A 21077-nucleotide genomic window follows, 5' to 3' on the forward strand; every position below is an offset into this window, starting at 1 on the left:
CTGGTTGATTAAAAACGTTTTAACCAAGATCAAATTGTCTTCCTTGAGCTTTTCAAAAAAAATTAAATTTCTAAGCCTGCTGTACCAGAGTGTCTCCTTTGTGAGTGTGCAACTCCGAAGTCAGCATCAGCGCGATCTGCGTGTCCCCTGTGCCTGTCTGCTCCTTTAGAGCTGGAAACTGGGAACTACTCGAAAAGAGCAACACGTTTCTAAATTTTGGTTAATCGACCAAGCTCTTCAGTAGCTGTTTCAATTTGAATTAAACCTCAGTAAAATTTATGTTTTCACAAGGAATTTAAAAGCCACACCATACTTTATACTAAAAGAATAAAGATTTTTATTAAGCATTGTAAGTTGCATTCAATAGCCTTCAGGTACACCACACCACAACCCGTCTACAATCAGTCAAACCCAACAGCAGTTCATTCTTGCACAATCCATGAGTTAGGGCAAAACTCCCTTCAACTTACAGTAAGATCCTACTCAGGTCTTGCGGGCAGGGATTGGGGAATTACATCTCATTTCTGATCACTAACGTGTGATGAAGAGCATCAGGAGAATTATATGAAAACGAATAAGAAGTGATTCTGATTTCAAAGTACATTGTTTGGAAACATTAACAAAAACATCAAAATGATATAAGTATACCTGCTTCTACTAAATTCTTGATGGGAAAGTTCTCAAGAACAAGCAATTTGTTTCCTGCTACAGAAGGGGGGGTTGTTTTTTTTGTTTTTTTTTAAAGATCAAAGGGATTTTTTTTTTCACAGAATTTCATATTTTGCTAATATGAAGGCAAAAAACAGCAACAAAGAACAATAATGCATACAGCAGTGAATACACCAGGGTAATGTTGATATTCGAAACAGCTAGATAATTTTTGGGGGGTTTTAGAATAAATGCAACAGAGGTCAATAATCACAAAATTTTAAGGTTAGAGCAAGATCAGTCCATGACTAAACAGAGTTAACATCGTTTATAGGACTATTACTGATTATTAGCATTTTTGTTTTGCAAATGGGCACATACTGGTAAGAATGGAAGAGAGGACAATAACATGCATAATATTAACTACACACTTGAAAAATCATGAACCATGCAGAAGTTTAGCTCAAGTAGTAGCACTAATGGTCTACGTCCGATTCAAACCACATAGTTCATTGATCACAGATGCATGGTATTAAGTCACGAAAAGTTTCAGAACACATTGTGTTGATTTTGAAAGGTCATTTGCATCTTCTATGATTTCAACTTTATCTCCATTTAACTTGCTTGTAAAGTATGTATGATGTACTGTATATTTAAAATCAGCAGAACGGCAATATTACTCTATTTTTTAGTTTTGATAGTTGCACTTTTTTTTTTTTTTAACACAAAAGAACCACATCAACAGTGATGAAATTTAAGAAAGAAAAACTGTGGTTGTGCCTTATTTCTTTCATAATCATAAAATCAAAGCCTTAGACAAAGCTTTCTTGTGAACAGTAATGCAAAATCAAAGATAATGGCATACATATGGTGCCAAATGCTAAAAATGATATTTTAAGCTATATATACTTAAAGACTGCCAAAATTTGTTTTCTTTATAGTTCAAGAAACACAACTATAGGCTTTTGTCATAACCAGTTTAAACTTTGTGTGTACTTCATTTTAAGTGTGGGAGTCAAATGCTCTTCATTTTCTTTCTCTTTTTGTTTTATTGTAGCATTTTGACTACAACTGGTTAAAACTAAAAATGTGTTGTTTAAATCTCTGATATCAAAGAGGGATCCGAATTTCCAAAGTCCTCATTTTTCTCTTACGGAAAGGAAAAAATGTACGTAACTGTAGGCTCTCTTTCTCTCCAGATATTCCTAAATCCTTACCCTTCCAGCATCCTTCACCCTCTATAAAAAATAAGTTTACTCTTCTTTCTTTAAGACAGCAGCCTCCAGAGCATCAGCTCGCCGGCAAGCACTGTCTGTACTTAGTGCATTTAAGTGAGGATTTGTATTGCACGTCTTAGAGTCATTGTTCAAGGCACTTTCCGAGTGGCTGGGGGCCCTGGCGTCGCCCGCGCTCCCGTTCATCTGGGGAGCCGGCTTCTCCTCAGCCACTGCTCCGTTTTCAGGCAGGGACCCGTCTGAGGACACAGCAGAGGACTTGGACTCCCCGGACCTCGACTTCAGTTCTTTGGCCACTTCTTCTGCTGAAGCTGCATAAGGAGGCCTCCCCTGTTTGAACGAAGGACAACAAGCAATAAGGCAGCTTCTGATAAACAGAGGGAGAGAGAGACGCCAACTACGCCAGACGACACTCGCTGCGGATTCAAGAACAACACAGTATATGGCTGTGTCCCTCGGGGTATGTACTCTATGCATCATCTACCCTGTTCCCTCCAGTCTATACTCTCTGCTCTATGCATCTTCTGTCAGATACCCTGTTCCCTCCAGTCTATACTCTCTGCTCTATGCATATTCTGTCATCTACCCTGTTCCCTCCAGTCTATACTCTCTGCTCTATGCATATTCTGTCATATACCCTGTTCCCTCCAGTCTATACTCTCTGCTCTATGCATATTCTGTCATATACCCTGTTCCCTCCAGTCTATACTCTCTCTGCTCCATGCATATTCTGTCAGATACCCTGTTCCCTCCAGTCTATACTCTCTCTGCTCTACGAATATTCTGTCATATACCCTGTTCCCTCCAGTCTATACTCTCTGCTCTATGCATATTCTGTCATATACCCTGTTCCCTCCAGTCTATACTCTCTCTGCTCTACGAATATTCTGTCATATACCCTGTTCCCTCCAGTCTATACTCGCTGCTCTATGCATATTCTGTCATATATGCTGTTCCCTGCACAGTCTATACTCTCTCTGCTCTATGAATATTCTGTCATATACCCTGTTCCCTCCAGAGTCTATACTCTCTCTGCTCTATGCATATTCTGTCATATACCCTGTTCCCTCCAGTCTATACTCTCTGCTCTATGCATATTGTCATATACCCTGTACCCTCCACAGTCTACACTTTCTTTGCTCTATGCATCTTCTGTCATATACCCTCTTCCCTCCACAGTCTATACTCTCTCTGCTCCATGCATATTCTCTTATATACTCTGTACACTGTGTAGTCAGTACTCTCTCTACACTCTGCATAGTCTCTCTAGTCAATACACAGAGTGGGGCTGGAAGTGCCCATCACCTTTTCCTTAGGGACACCCTCTTGTACACCAGGGGTTATCACGTTCTCCCTTGGGCTCAATTTCCCACAATGTCTTCTCCTTTTAGTGTTCAATGCTAGAGTTCTGAAACAGTAATGTAAACTTTTCCAGAAGTCAATACTACTGTCATTTTCCCAGAACCTTGAAAAAAATAATTAGTATAAAAATACAGCAGGTCCAAAAGGGGAGAAAAATAATCCTGAAGATTTCGAGTACATGTTTTCAAACCTCCAAACCCTCAGCCTCAGGAAAAAGTCCACTCGTCGAACTAAACAAACACTTGCAGCGGTCTCGCCAGTGGTGACGGAGCAGCCCCTGCCAGAAGCCTGCTGCAGGAACTGCGTCTGGGGCCTGTTCACTGGGGAACCTCCCCACAGTCACTCCTGGGAGAAGTGGGGGTGTGCACGGAGGATGCAAGAGGGCTAAGAAGGAAAGCCAGCCCCTACCTGTTTGGAAACAGACATTCCCTCTCTCTACAGCCAATAATGCTTCCTGTGAGCCTTGGCCACTGCGAGGTGTCCCCCACCTCTAAATGCTCCACAAGCCTCCCCCACCCAATGACACATCCACTTAGAACTGGCCCCAGTAGGAGGTCAACAACAGAGATGGGAGAGCCGGGCCAGAAATCTCAGGAACAAGCTGCCCTTCATCAGCTCTCCTTCTCAAGGGGCAAGAACATTAACGTCACCCAAAAACAAGCAACAGAAAGTACCAAGATGGAACCGCCCAGAACGCCATTATGAGCAAATGGGGATGGAACCACATCCTATGGAGAACGAAATATGTCAGAAAGGCATGTCCATCAAAGACCAAGACTTTGTCCTCTGACTTGAAATGGGCTGTGACGGGACAGGATAAGGATGAGCAGCACAGAGCAAACCAAGAAAAGCCAGAAGTGAGGTGAAAAATTTTGGGAAGAATTCAAAAGAAAAAGAAAAAATAATTCCAGAAATGAAGACTAAACTAGAAGAAACACAACACCAAATAAACATCATAACCCCTGAAGAAGGTGAAAAGGAAGAAAAATTTTAAAACCAGAAAGAAACAAAGATAGAGAAGTGTAGACCAAATCCACAAGATGCCACTTCACACACATTAGGATGGCCAAACTCAAAGACAGATAATAACAAGTGCTGGTGAGGAGGGGGAACTGGAACCCTCATACACCGCCAGTGGGAGTGGAAAATGGTGCACAAGCTGTGGAAAACAGCTGGCGGTTCCTCAAATGCAAACATGAAGTTACCATACGACCCAGGAATTCACTCCTACACGTGTAACCAAGAGGACTGAAAGCATGTCCACACAAAAACTTGTACATAATGTGTACAGTTAACCATACTGTCTTGTATATTTGAGAGTTGCTAAGAGAGTACAGTTATCCCTCGGTATCCGCAGGGGACTGGTTCCAGGACCCCACAGACACCAACATCTGTGGATGCTCAAGTCCCCTTATATAAAACGGCACAGTATGTGCATATAACCTATGCACCTCTAGATTACTTATCTCTAGACTACTAGATTCTCTCTGGAATAATCATCTCTAGATTACTTACGGTATCTAACACAAGGTAAATGCTACGTAAATAGTCGTTATACTGTATTGTTTAGGGAATAATGATAAGGAAAAAAGCCTGTACATGTTCAGTATAGATGCAACCATCGTAGGCCTCTCGATCGCAGTTGGCTAAATCAACAGATGTGGAGGCCTGACTAGATCTTAAAAGTTCTCATCACAAGAAAAAATATTTTTTAACTATGTGAGGTGATAGATGTTAACTAGACTATGTGGAGACCATTTTGCAATATATACAAATATCAAATCATTATGCTGGGGGGCAGCCCCATGGTGTAGCAGTTAAGTGCGCACGCTCAGCTGCTGGCGGCCCGGGTTCTGATCCCGGGTGCACACCGACGCACCGCTTGTCAGGCCATGCTGTGGCAGCGTCCCATATAAAGTGGAGGAAGAAGGGCACGGATGTTAGCCCAGGACCAGTCTTCCTTAGCAAAAAAAAAAAAAAAGAGAGAGAGAGAGAGAGGAGGATTGGCAAGGACGTTAGCTCAGGGCTGATCTTCCTCACCAAAAAAAAAAAAAAAAAAATCATTATGCTGTACACCTGAAACTAATAGAATGTTATATGTTGACTATATCTCAATAAAACTGGGGGGAAAAACCGAACTTGCATATATGTTCATGGCAGCATCATTCATAACAGCCAAAAAGTGGACACCACCTGAACCTCCACCCACAGACAAATGGATGAACAAATGAGGTCCACCCGCACGAGGGAGACCCCTCAGCAACAGGAAGAATGAAGTGCTGGAGTGCTCACAACGCGGGCACCCACGTGCGAGTGCACAGACCCTGCAGAGCCCAGCTGTCGGGGGCGGGGCTGGTGACTGCTCACGAGTCAGGGGCTTCTCTCTGCGGTGACCAATGTTCTGGAATTGCTGGTGCCTGCTGCATACCCTTGAGAACAGACTGAACTGCACACTTTAAACAGGTGAATTGTGCAGTATGTGAGTTAGAGGCCAAAGGAAGGAAGGAAGAGATGGAAGGACTGCAGAGCAAGCCGAGCCCTACAGACAGACCCAGAAGGACCAGCAGCAGCAGAGACAGCAAGGCGGAGGAAAAGAACAGAAACGAGAACCAGGGATTCAAGAAGACTTCTGATGTAAGACAAGATCTGACATTGCATCTGGAAAGAGCGCGTCAGCCCGGAACACCCGGCAGCAGGGCACACCACTCAACTTTGACGGAAAAACAGGAACAGCTTGGGCATTGAGGCTGAACAGCAACGAGTTCACAGGGAAAGCCATGGACAGCAGAGCTTTACGACAGAAGAAAATGACGTAACGTAGGTAAGATGCTTGAGAAAGACAGGCTTTCCATTACTCGGAAAACAGGCTGCTTTCAAATTGAATATTGTTCCCATCAGTCCTCCCTGAGGACTGCACTAAGGGACGAGTCTCAGAGGGACAGGGCAGACCCACAGATGCAGGCTGGTGGGGCCTGGGACGCAGTAATCTGCAGAGCCAGATAAGTGAGGCTAAAGGACAGCATGGCAGGTCATGACTGTGGCTCAGACCACGGAGACAGCAAGAACACAGCTATTTTTTTAAATGTGAGAATGGTAGGGGAGGCTGGAGGGAGCATACAGCAACATTTTAACTCTGCTCAGTGATTGCGGTGGCGATGATGGTATTAGCTATGGCGAGCTAACTGTGAGTGCAACATGGGATGGAGTAGAGGACCAGTTATGAGACATTCTAATTCAATCACCTTCTGGGCTCTTAGGAACCAGGATTCTCAGGACAGAAGAAAGGACATATAGATACAAACATAAACAGTGAAGGTTAAGTCAAATTCCCCAAGTCTTAAATCTGAATCAGAAGAGTCAACACAAACTCTTGAGGTATTTCATTGCAAAAAGAACAAAGCAACAGCACATGTATTTATGCCCGTGTGTGCAGAGAACATACAAGCGTGTATGCATACACCTCTCCCCTGGAAAAGCCACATAGATATGTCTGTGTGTGCACAGTACATACGAGCATGCGTGTGCACACCTTCCCCTCTAGCTCTGTCCACGGGAAAAGCCACATATACATGTCTGTGTGTGCACAGTACATACGAGCGTGCGTGCGGACACCTTCCCCTCTAGCTCTGTCCACGGGAAAAGCCACATATACATGTCTGTGTGTGCACAGTACATACGAGCGTGCGTGCGGACACCTTCCCCTCTAGCTCTGACCATGGGAAAAGCCCAGAAAGAGTAACTGGGCATGAAAGAAAGGACACAGAGATGTAACAGGGAAGAAGCTCAACAAAACAAAACCCTGTAGTCCTCAGTTTGAATTGGAAACATCGGTGTGAATTCATGAGGATTTTACCTTAGAAAATACAACAAAAAGTATGTCGGTTGTGTGTGCACATTTATGTACGAAAAAAGAGGACTCTGTGTGTCTGTGTGCACAGAACACCAGGAACAGTGACAGAACCGTTGGCAGCCAGAGTCCCTCGGTGCCCAAACTGCGGTCTTGAAAGGCCATTTCCCACTGAAGAAACCAAGAAATGAAGAGAAACGGCTGTCCCAGATCTGCCGGGCCAGGTGATGCCCCAGACAGGAAACTACCGAAGCCCAAAGGTCATGGCCGATGGCCCAGTGGCCAATGCTGGCAGGGCTAGCCGCAGGACCACGAGGGTACCGTGCCTCTCCTGTCAGGGCTATAAACAGGAGGCTATGGGAAGCATCTTTTTATCAAAATACCCCAAGAAATTAAGAAAAAGATATGATGGAACGAGAATATCTTTGTTTTGCAATCCCCAGTGAATGAATGGATCTAGTCATTGAGGATCAACAGTCCTCACGTAAAAAAAGACAAGCAGACACGACAGCATGCAGCTCCGCTCCAGCCCTGCCACCGGGACAAAGCCGTGTCTGACGCAGCATCCAGACCCAGCCCCCGGGTGCAAGAAAGACGGGGACAGAGCCACCCGGGGCACGGCCCCACGAGCGAACTCAGCAGAATCCACAGTGAGCCTGCGGGGGTGCCGGGTGGCCCTTCAACAGAGGAGGTGAAGGAAAGCACCAGCAGAGACAGAGGAGACGGAGCCCCGCTGCGGGTCCAGGGACACACACACGGACAGCCACGAGAGAGGCAGGAGAGCCGGGAGGTCAGGCACTTTCTGGGGTCACGGTGATTCTAGGCAGAGGAGGCAGCAGGCTGGCGTTGGGACGGCCCGTGAGGGGCTCTTGGTGTGGCCGGGAAATGCGCTACATCCCTCAGGCGTCAGCCATGTGGGTATTTGCCTTAGAACTCATGAAGCCACACGTGCTGGGTGGCATCTAGTATCTACGATTTATACGTGGAGACACAGACTCACTACAAGCACCTCAGGAAATGCCCCACGTCTGCTACGGATGACGATGGCCCACCACAAGGGCCATCTTCACAGCGTGGGCTCTGGGTTGGGACACTAATAAGCACAGCGTTCTCCTCCCTCTCGTAAACCTGTCAAGAGGCTAAGAGTGCCCTCAGCTCAAAAGGGTGTCTCTGAAGGCGGAGGAAGACCAGAGTGGGGCTCGGGGGAGCCAGAATGAGCCAAGTACCTCCCCTTGCTGGTTGCTGTCCTGCACAGAGGGGCTGCCTGGCCCTGCTGTCAGGGAAGGGACAGCCTCTGCACTTGACCTGTCTGGTGTAGTTCATGCAAACAGAAGTTACCGAGATGCTAAGATCACCTGGTAAAGGCAGAAGTTTTTTTTCTCTTGGCCAATTAAGTTTCCAAATATAAGCTATTAAGTAGGAGTCACAAGAGTGTACTCCTCCTAATGTTCACATGGATGGCATGGGAAAAACTGCACACTGATTAAATATCCTAAGTCAAGAGGTGAGACGACATACAACAGTGTCAGGGCTGACTAGTTGGCCCTGAGCTAACATCTGTTGCCAATCTTCCTCTTTTTTGCTTGAAGAAGACGGTCCCTGAACTAACATCTGTGCCAGTCTTTCTCTATTTTGTATACGGGATGTTGCCACAGCATGGCTTGATGAGCAGGGCGTAGGTCCGCACCCAGGATCTGAGCCCGCAAACCCCGGGCCGCCGAGGCAGAGCGCGCGAACCCAACCACTACACTACTGGGCCAGCCCCCTGACTAGTATTTTTATTATTTATTTATTTATTTATTTTGTAAGGAAGATCGGCCCTGAGCTAACATCTGACAATCCTCCTCTTTTTGCTGAGAAAGACTGGCCCTGGGCTAACATCCGTGCCCATCTTCCTCCACTTTATATGGGAGCCGCCACAGCATGGCTTGAGAAGTGGCGTGTCGGTGCGCGCATGGGATGCGAACCAGCGAACCCCGGGCCACTGCAGCGGAGCGTGCGCACTTAACCGCTTGCGCCACCGGGCCGGCCCCCTGACTAGTATTTTTAAAAGATCATTCTCAAGGGGAAATTCGTCAGGACCCAGGTCCTAAAATAGTATACCCAAAGCAGAAAAAACTCCAGCTCTTCAGGGAGATAGGCATGTGACTGTTTTCCCATGGGCTGATCCTCTCAGGGAACAGCGAGTCCCCGGGTCCAGGAGAAGGAGAAAAAGGTGCACTGTCCCAGCACTGAAGGCCGCAATTTTCTTTTTAAATCTTAAATGCTATTTACCTAAATAATGTTTCATAACACAAACCCATTAACAGCCCCTGGACTATCCTCAGCCCAGTCCCTACGAGCAGCTGTGAGCACAAGACCACACTCCCTCTAGCGACAACCACGCCAAGACGATGAGGGTGGAGGGAGTTACACCTGGTGAGCGCCACGTGCACTCTTGTGTTAGAGGCCCCCCCACAGCTACAGAAACATCCCACCACTGTCCCGACTGGCGCAGCCCTGCTCTTACCTGCATCACACCCTGGGTTTTGTAGCCTCTGCCGTAGTACCTGCCACCTCGTCCAAATGTTCTGATCACCGGGGTGGAAATAACTCCTCTTGGACGCCTGAACAAAGAAAAGAAAACAACAGCAAACAGACTTGAACCTGTTATAGACAACGTTTAAATGTTTAAATAATATCAAATGGATATCAAGATGTCTAATCTTATGCTATGGGAAGCACTGAGTTTATAAATCATGGTCACACCAAAGATTTATGCCAAGGAATCAACCTTATTTTTTTGTCCATATCCAGTGCATTCAATTTGAGAAATAATACAATTCAAAATTGCTGCTTTTTTTAAACATTAAAAAAATGGTTAATTGAATAATGTGTGGATGATTATTTAACACTGGTCTAAATAATTACATAATGGAATGCTATGCAACCACTAAGAATGATGTCAAAGAAGTGTATATTTAATGATATAAAAACGTTTCTAGTAAACTCATAATTCAGAAAAGCAAGTCAAAGGCTGTTTTTTATCTATACAAATACGTTTTCATTGTTCAGAACTCACCCTCTTGCTGGTCCTCCAACGGAAACGACCTGCAGGGGAAAAGGCCCGCGGCCCCCACGGCCCCGTCTGCTCCCAGCCCAGTGGCCAACCACGGTGCCAGCTATTTCTAGCTTCCCTCCCTGAGAAGGCATAGGTTGGATTCCTACAGGAAAAATAGATTAAAAAAAAACAGTCTTTAACAGAATTAAGAATAACAAAGAGAAGCAAGCAAGAAATGTCTTTTCAACTGTGGTTTCTATTTCATAAGAAGCCCCCTTCTCTGGCTTTGTGCAGACTTCTTGTTTATGACATGGACTGTATGTGCACACTGCTTGATTTTAACAGTTTTAACTGTTGTTAAAAATACACCTGAAAGCAGGACAAATACGTTGGCTGTTCAAAGACCCCGTGACAACTGACAGGGGTCACAACTGCCACCTGTGCAACATAGAAACAGACCCAACAATGTCCTGTCGCTGGGCACGTGGCACGCCGCCTGCATCACCAAGATGGAAATCTGTAAACTCAGAAGGATGTTCTCTTTGGGTAATTCCTTCTGAGTTTACCACCTTAACCAAACATCACAGAAGTCAATCAGTAAATGTAGCCTGTTAGCTCCTATTGTACTGTTAAAACAGAATTCCCATATGCAGGGTCACAAATATTCATTGTATTCACTAACTTGTATTAATTATTGGTAGCCTGCATATTCTAAGGTTTTCTGACTTACCTAAGAAAATTCTCAAATAATTAGCTGATAGCAAAACTTCTGATAAAAACAAAACAGAACAACAGTCTTATTTTCCGGCAGATGGAATGGATTATAATAAACTCTCCCTCATCTTGGCGTCAGCCATGAGGATGAGCAGCCAGGCAGCCTGTCCAACAAAACCTACAACAAGCCTCACATTTCCTAGTAGCCACATTAAAAAGGCACAAAAACAGATGAAATAAGTTTTAATAATATATATTTTATTTAAGCCAATATATCCAAAATAATATTAATTTCAACATGTATTCAATATAAAAAACTATTAGCGAAATATTTTGCATTCTTTTTTCCATAGTAAGTCTTTAAAATCAGATGGGTACTTTGCACTTAGGACACAGCTCAGTTTGGACGAGCCACAGTTCAAGTGCTCAAGAGCCATATGTGGCCAGTGGCTACTACCCTGGACAGCGCAGATCTCAGTTCCAGACACAGTCGGGGGAAGTCAGGGAGCAGGCTCCTCTCACCATTTCAGTCTAAGAAACCACTTCCGACCCCACGTGTCCACAGTCAAACCTCCCCCTGAGCCTTTCATCGCGACTGCGGCCAGCGTGAGGGTTGCAAGGAGCTGAAGCCGACCGTGAAGCAGAGAGCACGCGTCACTGTGCGCTGCACGACGCGCAGGACAGGAAGAAGAACGGCCCGGACAGCAGGAGAGCCAAGGGAGGAAGGAAAGGGCCATGCAAGTCCAGGAGGGGGAGGAACGGCCCCCACAGCCACCGAGAGGGCTGCCTCGTCTGTGGGAGCGTGACTCCTACAGAAGACTCTCGTTAGCCTCTGCAAGCACCCCAGGGAACAGCTGGAAAAACATTTCTGGTCAAGAGACAAAGGCCTGCGTATCCTATAAGTTACTCAAAAATGTATTTAATAATCCTGTATTGTGATTTGATGGCTAGATTTAGATCTGCAGTCCTAAAATGCAGGATCGTGACAAAGCCACAAGTCACAGGCTTCTAATTACAACAAAGTCACAAGACATTATTTCAAAACTAAAGGTTAAGGCCTTTTTTTCTCCCTTGCAAACCTAATACAAATGAGAAGCAATGGGAATTTAAAAGAAACTCACTTATTTACATATCTGATATTAGATCTTTTAAAAATGTTTCTATGAAACTAACCATGATAAACTTTTTATGCCAGGAATTCTATTATGACCTTAGAATCTTCTATATAAGCATAATCCTCTTTACCAAGAGGGGCTGTCAGGGAACATGGTCAGAAGAACATGACAGTGGGTGTTTTTGGGAGCCTGAGCTCTCACAGGGGGCGATGGTCAGGGGCCGGGCACACACGAGGGCTGTGTATGGACACGCACTGGCCCCGCTGGAAGGCGGAGATGGGCCACAGCAAAGCTGCCGTGGAGACGAGGACAGACGGGGGCTGGGAGAGGACAGCAACGAGGCCAGGCCGGGGCCCAGCGGAAAGGATGCGGTGCTGAAGTCAGGACAGGAGAGGAGGCAGAGAGCCAGCTGGCACGGGGGGCTGCTGGCGGGCAGAGCTCTAGGAGGAGGCGAGGCATAATTACCGCCCTGCGACTTGCTAGTCCTGCTGCTGTCACTGCCTGAGAAGGCTCCGCAGTGTCCTGCCGCCGTCGCCACGCGGAAGGCACGGTAAGCGCCTGTCGCTACAGTTTCCCCATAGGGGCCTCCAAAGCCACAGACTCCTGTGGGACCCGGGTGGAGAGAGACGGGAGAAGGCGTGAGGAACCAGGTTCAGGAAGAGCCACCGCCAGGCTTTCGGGCAGACAACCCCCGTGTCCTGCGGTTGTTCTTACACCGTCAGCTGCCAGGGAGGGGTCTCCTGCCCCTCTGGTCACCAGGGGAGCAACACTGACACCTCACCCGCTCTTGGGGGAGCCTCCTGCGACCGGGCACCTTCACCCGGGCTCTGCCACTGGCCCAGGATGTTGGCTCAGTGGAGGATGGCTCCTCTGACCTCACGTGTGAGAAAAGCTTAAATCACCAAGTGAGCAGAGCTTTCAGCTATGCTGACCAATTTTCCAATCTCGTCTCTACAATGGCTCCTGTAGCTCCCTCTCCCTCTCCCATTATCTTTTCCGGGATCAAGTCTGCTCCTTTCTAAGGAGAGCTGTTGCTGCAGACTTCACAACTAAGCTGACAATTCATCACAAGGGCTCAACACAGCAAGCTCGCCCCATGAAGAAGGCTGCATGCTGCGTGTGTGTCCCTACAACACACTCACCTGCGAAGCCCCGCCCTCGGCCCGGAGCTGGAGGCACGGGCCCCAGGTGCCTCGGGTACACGGAGGCGGGGTAGAAGGGCAGCGCCGCGGGTGGTGGGAAGGGCAGGGGGTGGCTCTGCCGGGAGAAGCTCAGCCCTTCCAGGATGCTCTGCCGCATCTTCTCTACCTTGGCAGCTTGCTCGGCCTGCAAGTCAAGGACCAGCACACGAGAACTTGGTTCACAAGGTTTCAATTGAATCGGAATGAACAGGAGAGAAATAAGACACATGAACTGCTGGACCAGGTCTACTTATTTACCCATAAATAACACAGTCACAGTTTGCTCACCAACACTGGTTTACAGAACGCAAACATGACCAAAAAAGCAAAAACGCAAAAAAATTAAGAGAAATCTTAAGCTCATAAACAAACATGAACTTAAATTCCTACTTTCCCAGCATATCTTCAGGTGAGAACCATTTACTGTAAAAGTTATTAACTGAAACAGTTTGGTTCTCAAAACCAACAGTTCCGTCCTATCCGGACAGATGGTACCGGCAGCCTTCCCTCTGGGCGTGCTCAAAGGGCAGATGGGGGCTAGCTCACACCTGGAAAGTCGACCCGCCTATGGACTGAGCATGAGGTCAGCAGTGACTGAATTTCACAGAGGGGACCGAGCAGGTGGCACACGCTGCTCAGGGAAGCCTGGAGCCCCAGGTGTGAGGCTGCCTGGAGCCCCAGGTGTGAGGCTGCCTGGAGAGGACTGTTCAGTGGTTTCGTGTTAGTCACAGCATGGAAACAACACAGCTGCACAACTGGGGACAACACAACTCGTGTGTGTCAAATGGCACTGCGAAAAAACACCTAAAACATTCACCTGTAGAGTCTTTTGTTAATAGACACGGAAATACGCATACCAACAGCCAACCTTTAACCAGAGAATTTGAAAATCTGCTTCCTCTGTAAATCTGGCCTTGGACTGAGCTTGACTTAAGAGCCACGGTGGCACATGAGACAATGTGTGTTTTGGAGTCTAAGGTTTAAAAGCTGGAAGCAAATGTGAGCCTCTTGATGCAATGGGACAGGATAACCTGATAATCTCCTTCATTTTATTTTTAAATTAGGATTTTAAAAAGCACAGTTGATCCTCATTATTCATGAGTTCCACATCTGCAAATTCAACTACTTGCTAAAATTTACTTGTAACCCCAACATCAACACTCATGGCATTTTCGTGGTCATTCACAGACGTGTGCAGAGTGGGGGAGAGTCTGAGCTACCGGCTGAGGCTGAAGAAGGCGACACTCTGCCCTCTCCTTCCAGCTGCGACACTGTAAACCGGCGTCCTGCTCTCCTCGTCTGCGCAGCGCCAGGCTTCTCCTATTCTCGTGGGCGGTTCTTGTTGGAAAAGGCCCCACGAGCAGCTGTCTGGTGCTCCCAAGGCCAGGCTGTGCTGTGCCCTAGGGAGACGAGCTCGTTCAGGCTGAGCCAGAGTCAATGGCCACTGCCCCAAGGTCAATGTCGGCAAACTAACAATATGTCTTCATTAAGACGTCCTTAAACAGAAACGATAAACGAGGCCACGTGCTGAGTGGTGGATGAAGATGCTGCGCCCAGAGGCTCACAGGAACCTAACCCCGTATTTCCCCTGGGAGCAGAGGTTCAGTATTGGTTAATTCAGTGTTCAAGGCGAATTTACAGAACATAATTACTATGACTAATGAGAATCGAGTGTACACCAGGAACTCAGCGCACGGGGCACTGAGCTAACATTCAGTCACACACTGGGCTGGGCCCAACCTAAACCAGAATCCTCTCGCACAGACTCATTACAATTCTGTACGAAAGATGACAGATCAGCCAGTGAGCGTTACTTCATTCCAGCTGGGGGCGGCCGCCAACCCCTCCCTGCCCCTCGCAGCCTGCATTCCTGTAACTGACCTGACCATCACAGAGGTCGATGAGTGGGGTTTTTTCCCGGCTTGCTTTGAGGAGTTTGGACTGGAAGAGCTTCCCATCAAAATACATCCAAGGACAGCAGTGTTCCCAGGGCACTGGCTGGCCACACGCGTCGTTTGCAAACAGGGCCATGTCCACGCCACTCATGAAGAGAGCCGACAGCTGAATGCCTCGGGGGTCGAGGTTCTCAATCTTAAAATGGAAAAGAGTGATTTCTATGCAGTAAGAACTCTACAGTATCCAATTCTTGCAACGTCTGACTACAACTCTCCACCATTACCAAGGACATCCCTCAACCATCGCCCCGCCCCCTGAGCAGACCCATCATTACTTCATGGGGACCTAGCACTGGCCTGTCCAGACAGACAGATTTTCTATGTTACTTAACAAGTTTAGAGACTGTTTTAAAAACATACTGAAATATTTCAATTCGGAATTTGTAAAGCATTATACAAGTGTAAAGTAACACTGTATTTAAGGTGGACACATGACAAAGTAACAAATTACTAATAGTCTCCTTAGCAGTTAAGAAGCCCACAAGTCATTTATGAAATAAAATTTTACACTTCGGATTCTATATACTGGGAATAGATTAACAGAAAGGATGTAAAAGGAACATTCTATTAAGATTCTGCATTTTCCAAGTAGTTATGTTAAAACATTACTTGGTATAAGTTCATTCTAAAGCTTCTACTTTATATCCACATTATTTTATGTGTTAATGTTTAGATAGCAACTTATTAATGAGACTGTCAAAATGTTTTAGGAGAAATGGATAGCTTATAAATGAAAGAACACAACAACAAAAACATTGTAACTGGACCATGCAGACTATCGGAATCTCGCTCCTCTCCCTCAGTCAGCAATGCTGGGCCTCCCTGCCTTCCTTCGTACACACAGCCCTCTCCTCTAGCACCCGATGCGCAGGACAAGATACACACTGACAGATACAGTCAACTCTTGATTATCTGTCTGTGAAGGGCCTCGCTTGCGGATTGTCCCGGCCTGGGTCTTAGCTGTCCTGGTTTCTGTCTTCCTACCTTGTATGCTTATTTTCTAAGGTGATGGCATCTCAAGAATGCAGTCTACATGGGATATCAACCTAAGCAGGCATAATTGTGAAGGTAAACTGGCTTTTCATTAAACAGAAAAAAGATCATTCCAGTGCCCAATACTGAGGAATTTATGATCATCTGCTGTTTTGTGCTGTCAGTGTCAACATTCCCCATTATCAGCTGACACTGTGTTTTGCAACCTCTTTTGTTATTTTTAATTTTATTAAGTCAGTGCAAGTTCAGAACTTCCCAAACCTGCAGAAGTCCGTCCACCCCTCGCAGCCCACCCTGCTGGCTCCTGCTTCTCCCAGTGCTGGGAAGGGAAACTAAACACATCCAGTTGAGGGCCGGTGGGGCTGTGGTGATGGAATTAGATGCATTTTATACTTATGAGGAGAAAGTGGAGTAGAGAGGGTCAAAATGGTAAAAATTCCCCTGACTGACTTAGATCCCTGCAGGCCCCACCTGCCTCTGCGCTGCACAGAGGAGTGGAAACCTTCCTCCACTGAGGGTCTCCAGGCTGAAAGAGGGAGTCTCTCCTCCCCAAACGCTGATGCAGTGGGCATGGCACAGCACTGGTGCCAGCCCAAGCTCAGGGCTGCCTGTGTGGACCCTTGGCCCCAGCCTCTCTGTGGGGATGAGTGCCACCGGCCTCCAGCCACTCTCTCCCCCCAGCCCTCGGCCTCCGGGACCAGAGGTGGGAGGACACGGCCAAGGCCGAGGACGCAGAGTGGTGATGCTGAAGGTGCTCTGGAGACGTCTGCTCTGCTCCCAGGCACCGCCACAGGGGCCAGCAACGCCCTCCCGGGGAACTGCGAGGCTTGATGTTGCCATCGTTTCTTAGTCCCTGCTGGTACTGGTCAGATCCACACCCAAACCCTTCCTTGACTAACAGAGCTCAAAACCACTCTGGCAGACGGCCGGGTGAGCACTAAGGTTAAGCACGGACAGCCGGTGCGTGAACACAGAAGCACTCTCATTACAGCGAGGAAGCTCCTGGCGCCCTGACGGAGGAGTGGAGACATAACGTCTACGTCATCCACACACCCATATTTATTTTAATGGGCCTCATCATCAGTTGAGGATCTGTGTTCCTATGGGTTTAAACAATGATTTTCAAGTCAATTAGTTTTAGTAATGACAACTACCATTCAATTAGCAGAGAAAAATTCATAAAATAAAAGCTGTCTAAATAATGTGGATAATATCTCAATTGTGGATTTTGCTTCATTCGAAAAATTGTTTAAATTATTTTACATGGTGTTTTATATTTCTTTCCCTAAATGTTAACTATAAAAATAATACTATCTAATATGTGTGGGTGACAATAAACACGTCACTCGACAGATTTTCACATGGACCATCTCAGTTACGTCTCAGCCACCATACGACACAGGAGCTGCTCTCAGTACTCTGTCTTACAGATGGAGAAACCGAGTCACAGAGAGCTCAAGGTCACAAAGCTGGTCACTGGCAGTGCCAGAACCTGACCGTGATCATGGAAATGGCTGCAATATTCACATTCCAACCTCACTCTCTCATACCAAGTAAGATACAGTATTCAACATCATCCAAAGTTCCTCAACTAGAGGAGTAGTGACAAGACTTGCTGACGTTTTAGGAAATTGAATATGGAATTTAACCTCAGGCCTATTAGCTCAAGAAGCAAATCCCAGGGAGCTGACTCTGTCCAGCTCCTAACAGGCTCCTACTTCAATTTGCCCTATTTCCTGATCTGGAACGTAATTCTTTCAGGTATCACAGCCGTGCTGCATGCCCCTAATAATGTCTTCAAAGGTCTTCATTTTCCATCTTTCATATTCTGCACTTGGCATGTGAAACTGTTAAGAGAATCTAAGGCAGTTACAGCGATGTCACAAGCAAGAGAGAAAGAAACTGGACGGAGGTCAACCTGTGCCGAGGCCCCTCCACACACTGTCAGTGCTGACACTCATGAAGGACCAGCAGAAGTGCCTAAGAAACACACCAGGGAAAACCCGAGGGCCGTCCACCACATCAAGGTCCTGGGGCCATGCTGGACGCTCAACGTTCACGGTAACGGCAGGCAGATGCGATGAGACTCCTACAAAGTCATCTAAACTAGTGGTTTCAACATCTTTTCCCACCAAACCTCCCATCAGAAAAGCCAACAACAGGCCTCGCTGTCAGAACTGGGTCTTTCTTTCTCTTCTCTTCTTTATTCTCAAAGCACATAATGGGACAAAAATGGGAGAAGAAAAAGTGTCTGGGCAATCCACACTCTGGGTCCCGGCCCCGGGAACAGCAGCAGAAATCAAGAGTTGACTATATCCTCAACAGTGAGAAAAGCACCGTCATTGCTTTTGATTTGGCAAAACAACTTTAACAGTTAAATGAAAACGCAACTTTAAAATTCACTTTTCTAGCACTGAATTTTGGGACCCTCAGCTCTGCACGGGGATTTGTGTAGCATTTAAATAATGATTATTCCTTTCAGTTCTCAATCTGATAGCTGAGAGCATCTTTGATCTTAAAAAAAGCCAACTACCTTTCCCCCCAGCGAATGTTGTCATCTCCCCTTCCAGCTCTTTCGGGATCTATGCTGCTAGTGAGTGGACCCTGAGGGTGCAGGCTGTCCTGGTGAAGGGAACGCAGACCCCAGACCAGCAAGAGCCAAAGGCACGTGGGCGGGCCTGAAGTCACTGCACATGACACGGCCTTTCTAAACACGGCTCTGGGAACGCCTGCTGTAGAGACGGATCAGGAGAAAACCATGAAAGCGCTAAGACCTCAAAAGAACCAAAATGAAAGCTTACAGTGGCACTATCTTTCAAAGTTACATCCTATGTGCTGATCCAAAAATGAAAAGGATATGGGAGAGAAGATGAACTCTGAGTAAAGCAACTTGATGGTGAACAGGCTTGGTGGGCATACCTGATACCTGGCGGTCTGATTTTCAGAACTGGGATGTCAATACTGATGTAATAATCTAAATAAGAGAAACAGGAAGCAGAGGTAGAGGGGTGGCACCACACTGCAGCAACAGTACTTCCAATGCCCCTGAGCACATCTGGGGACGAGGCAGTGATGGCACCGCCAGCCCAGGACACGGGAGGGGGGCCTGTGCCCGGGGACCCCAGCCAAACATTCCACAACGGAAACTTAGATTCAAAACCATTAAAAATAACAATAATTTCCATCTAACAAACAGAAAAGCTTAATCTACAAAGTAAAGAATACAATACATTAAAGAATACAAGTAAAGAATCTCCTACGTTTTGTTGTCTTATTTAGCTTGTTCCAAAGTCATCAGAAGCCTAAGGTGACCACAAATGACATGGGCTCTGCACAGTTGAGGGTCACTCAACACCAAATTACTGAATTTAATTCAATAATTTAGCGGAAACCAGAAACTGACTGAGCCCCAACTGCAGAATACTGAAAATCTATAAAGCGAGCCTGAGACTCCTCTGCAGGGACAGCACGCCTTCTCAAGAAGGGCACAAAGGTCTACACTGAAGGCGGCTTTGTCAAAAGAGATTACTGGATTACAAATCAAATTTTGGAAAAAAACAAACAAATAAATAACCAATGGCAAAGAAAAAACCAAAACCCTGCACATTAAAAAGAAAAGGCAGATCCACTAATTTAGCTACCTCTGAAAAGTCGTGAACTTTCTAAAATTTAGTGTAGAAATTAGAAAGCAAGTACAGCCATGCGAACACAGCGACTGATCCACGTGCACTGCGCAGACAAGCACACCAGAAATCAGGTGGAACGTGGAGAAATTAACTTGTCAAAACCACGGAAGAACACAGGGAGCTGGTGTTCAGGAGTCAGAGGACAGGATGCTGATGCAACGAGGACCATGCAAGGGTGCACGTGGTCCTCAAGTGGTTTCTAAAGGGACTTACAACACCAGGAGGGCAAAGACTCCTTTTTAGAGAAAACGAATGTGGCAATTAGGAACAACGGGACGAAATAAGAAAAAGAATCCTGGCCAGATGTTAGGAAATTCTTAAGACCAAGCCCTCCCAGGGTCTGGGATCCCATCTGAAACAAAAGCAAATTTATTTCCTGATGTGAAAAACAAGAATAAACACCCACTGGTAAAGAAGGGAAAATCTACCGGACAAAAGTAGACTCGACCGTTTCCAGGACTGGGAAGGCCCTGGAGTTCACGCCACCAACACGACCCGTTCAGTGCACTGAGCGCGCTGCCCACTGAGGCCAGTTGTGCCCCCAGACCTCCCACTCGAGGATGAGGCTGCCCTTACCTTAAGCTCCTGCAGCTGATCAGGCTCATAGAGTTTGGGGGACAATGCCTGGGCCAGGAAGGCGTCCAGCTCCTGGCGACGCAGTATCCGTGCTCCAGGCCACTGCACCATGTACCTACAGCGGGTGGACAGAGAGGGCCTGGGGTCAGGACGGAGCGGTCAGCAGTCACACAACCTGGCGTTCGGGTTCTAACAAGACTCGGGTGACACAAGCTGAGGGGCCTGCACAGATTTCTTACCCAGCTTTTCTGTTTTCCCTGATGATGCGATTACAAATGACACAACTTCTCTGTCCTGCAAACCCATGAAACACTAGCTCCCCCTCCCCAGCCCCAGGCCAGACGTTCCTTTACAAACTATGACTCAGAAAGAAGACCATCTTGGGGACAGGCTGGTTTTCTCAAGATCTTCCCTGCCAGCAGAGACTCAGCACTCAGTCGCCACAGCAGGACTCTTCTTGGTTAGAACACTTGCTATTTCTCTAGCGGGCTTTCTACTCACATTTTAACTAGGTTACCATTTACCTCGTTCTCACTCTAAGTCCTCAGAGCGCCTTTCTGGAGGCAGAAAGAGTGTGGAGTGTGCACATAAAGATAAGCACGTACATAAACACATAGTTTAAATACCCTGAAACGCAGCTCCCTTGTTAGCCCACACCAAGGGCTTCACAGTCAGGAGCAAAGTGAGGGCAGCGGATAACTCTCCCTTGCTCACCTCTTCTGTCC

General features: G+C 46.8%; 1 protein-coding gene across 2 annotated transcripts in view; it reads right to left on the reverse strand.

Moving 5' to 3' along the window:
* Positions 1 to 313: 313 nt before the first annotated feature.
* The window catches only part of FAM120A (family with sequence similarity 120 member A), a 111507-nt gene continuing 90743 nt past the window's right edge, over positions 314 to 21077 (reverse strand). Inside the window, exons 12-18 of one of the 2 annotated variants that reach the window (XM_004442734.3) lie at positions 20353 to 20467; positions 15024 to 15233; positions 13104 to 13287; positions 12427 to 12564; positions 10154 to 10295; positions 9602 to 9698; positions 314 to 2213 (exon numbers count right to left, since the gene is read on the reverse strand). In XM_004442734.3, the coding sequence (XP_004442791.2) occupies positions 1902 to 2213; positions 9602 to 9698; positions 10154 to 10295; positions 12427 to 12564; positions 13104 to 13287; positions 15024 to 15233; positions 20353 to 20467 (1198 nt within the window). In that variant the 3' untranslated portion in view covers positions 314 to 1901. The remainder of the gene's footprint in view (positions 2214 to 9601; positions 9699 to 10153; positions 10296 to 12426; positions 12565 to 13103; positions 13288 to 15023; positions 15234 to 20352; positions 20468 to 21077) is intronic. The other variant, XM_014797002.2, reaches the window with a different exon arrangement.

The sequence above is a fragment of the Ceratotherium simum genome, chromosome 20 (assembly GCF_057802395.1).
Source record: "Ceratotherium simum simum isolate JZ-2026a chromosome 20, ASM5780239v1, whole genome shotgun sequence".
In the NCBI taxonomy this organism is placed as follows: Eukaryota; Metazoa; Chordata; class Mammalia; order Perissodactyla; family Rhinocerotidae; genus Ceratotherium; species Ceratotherium simum.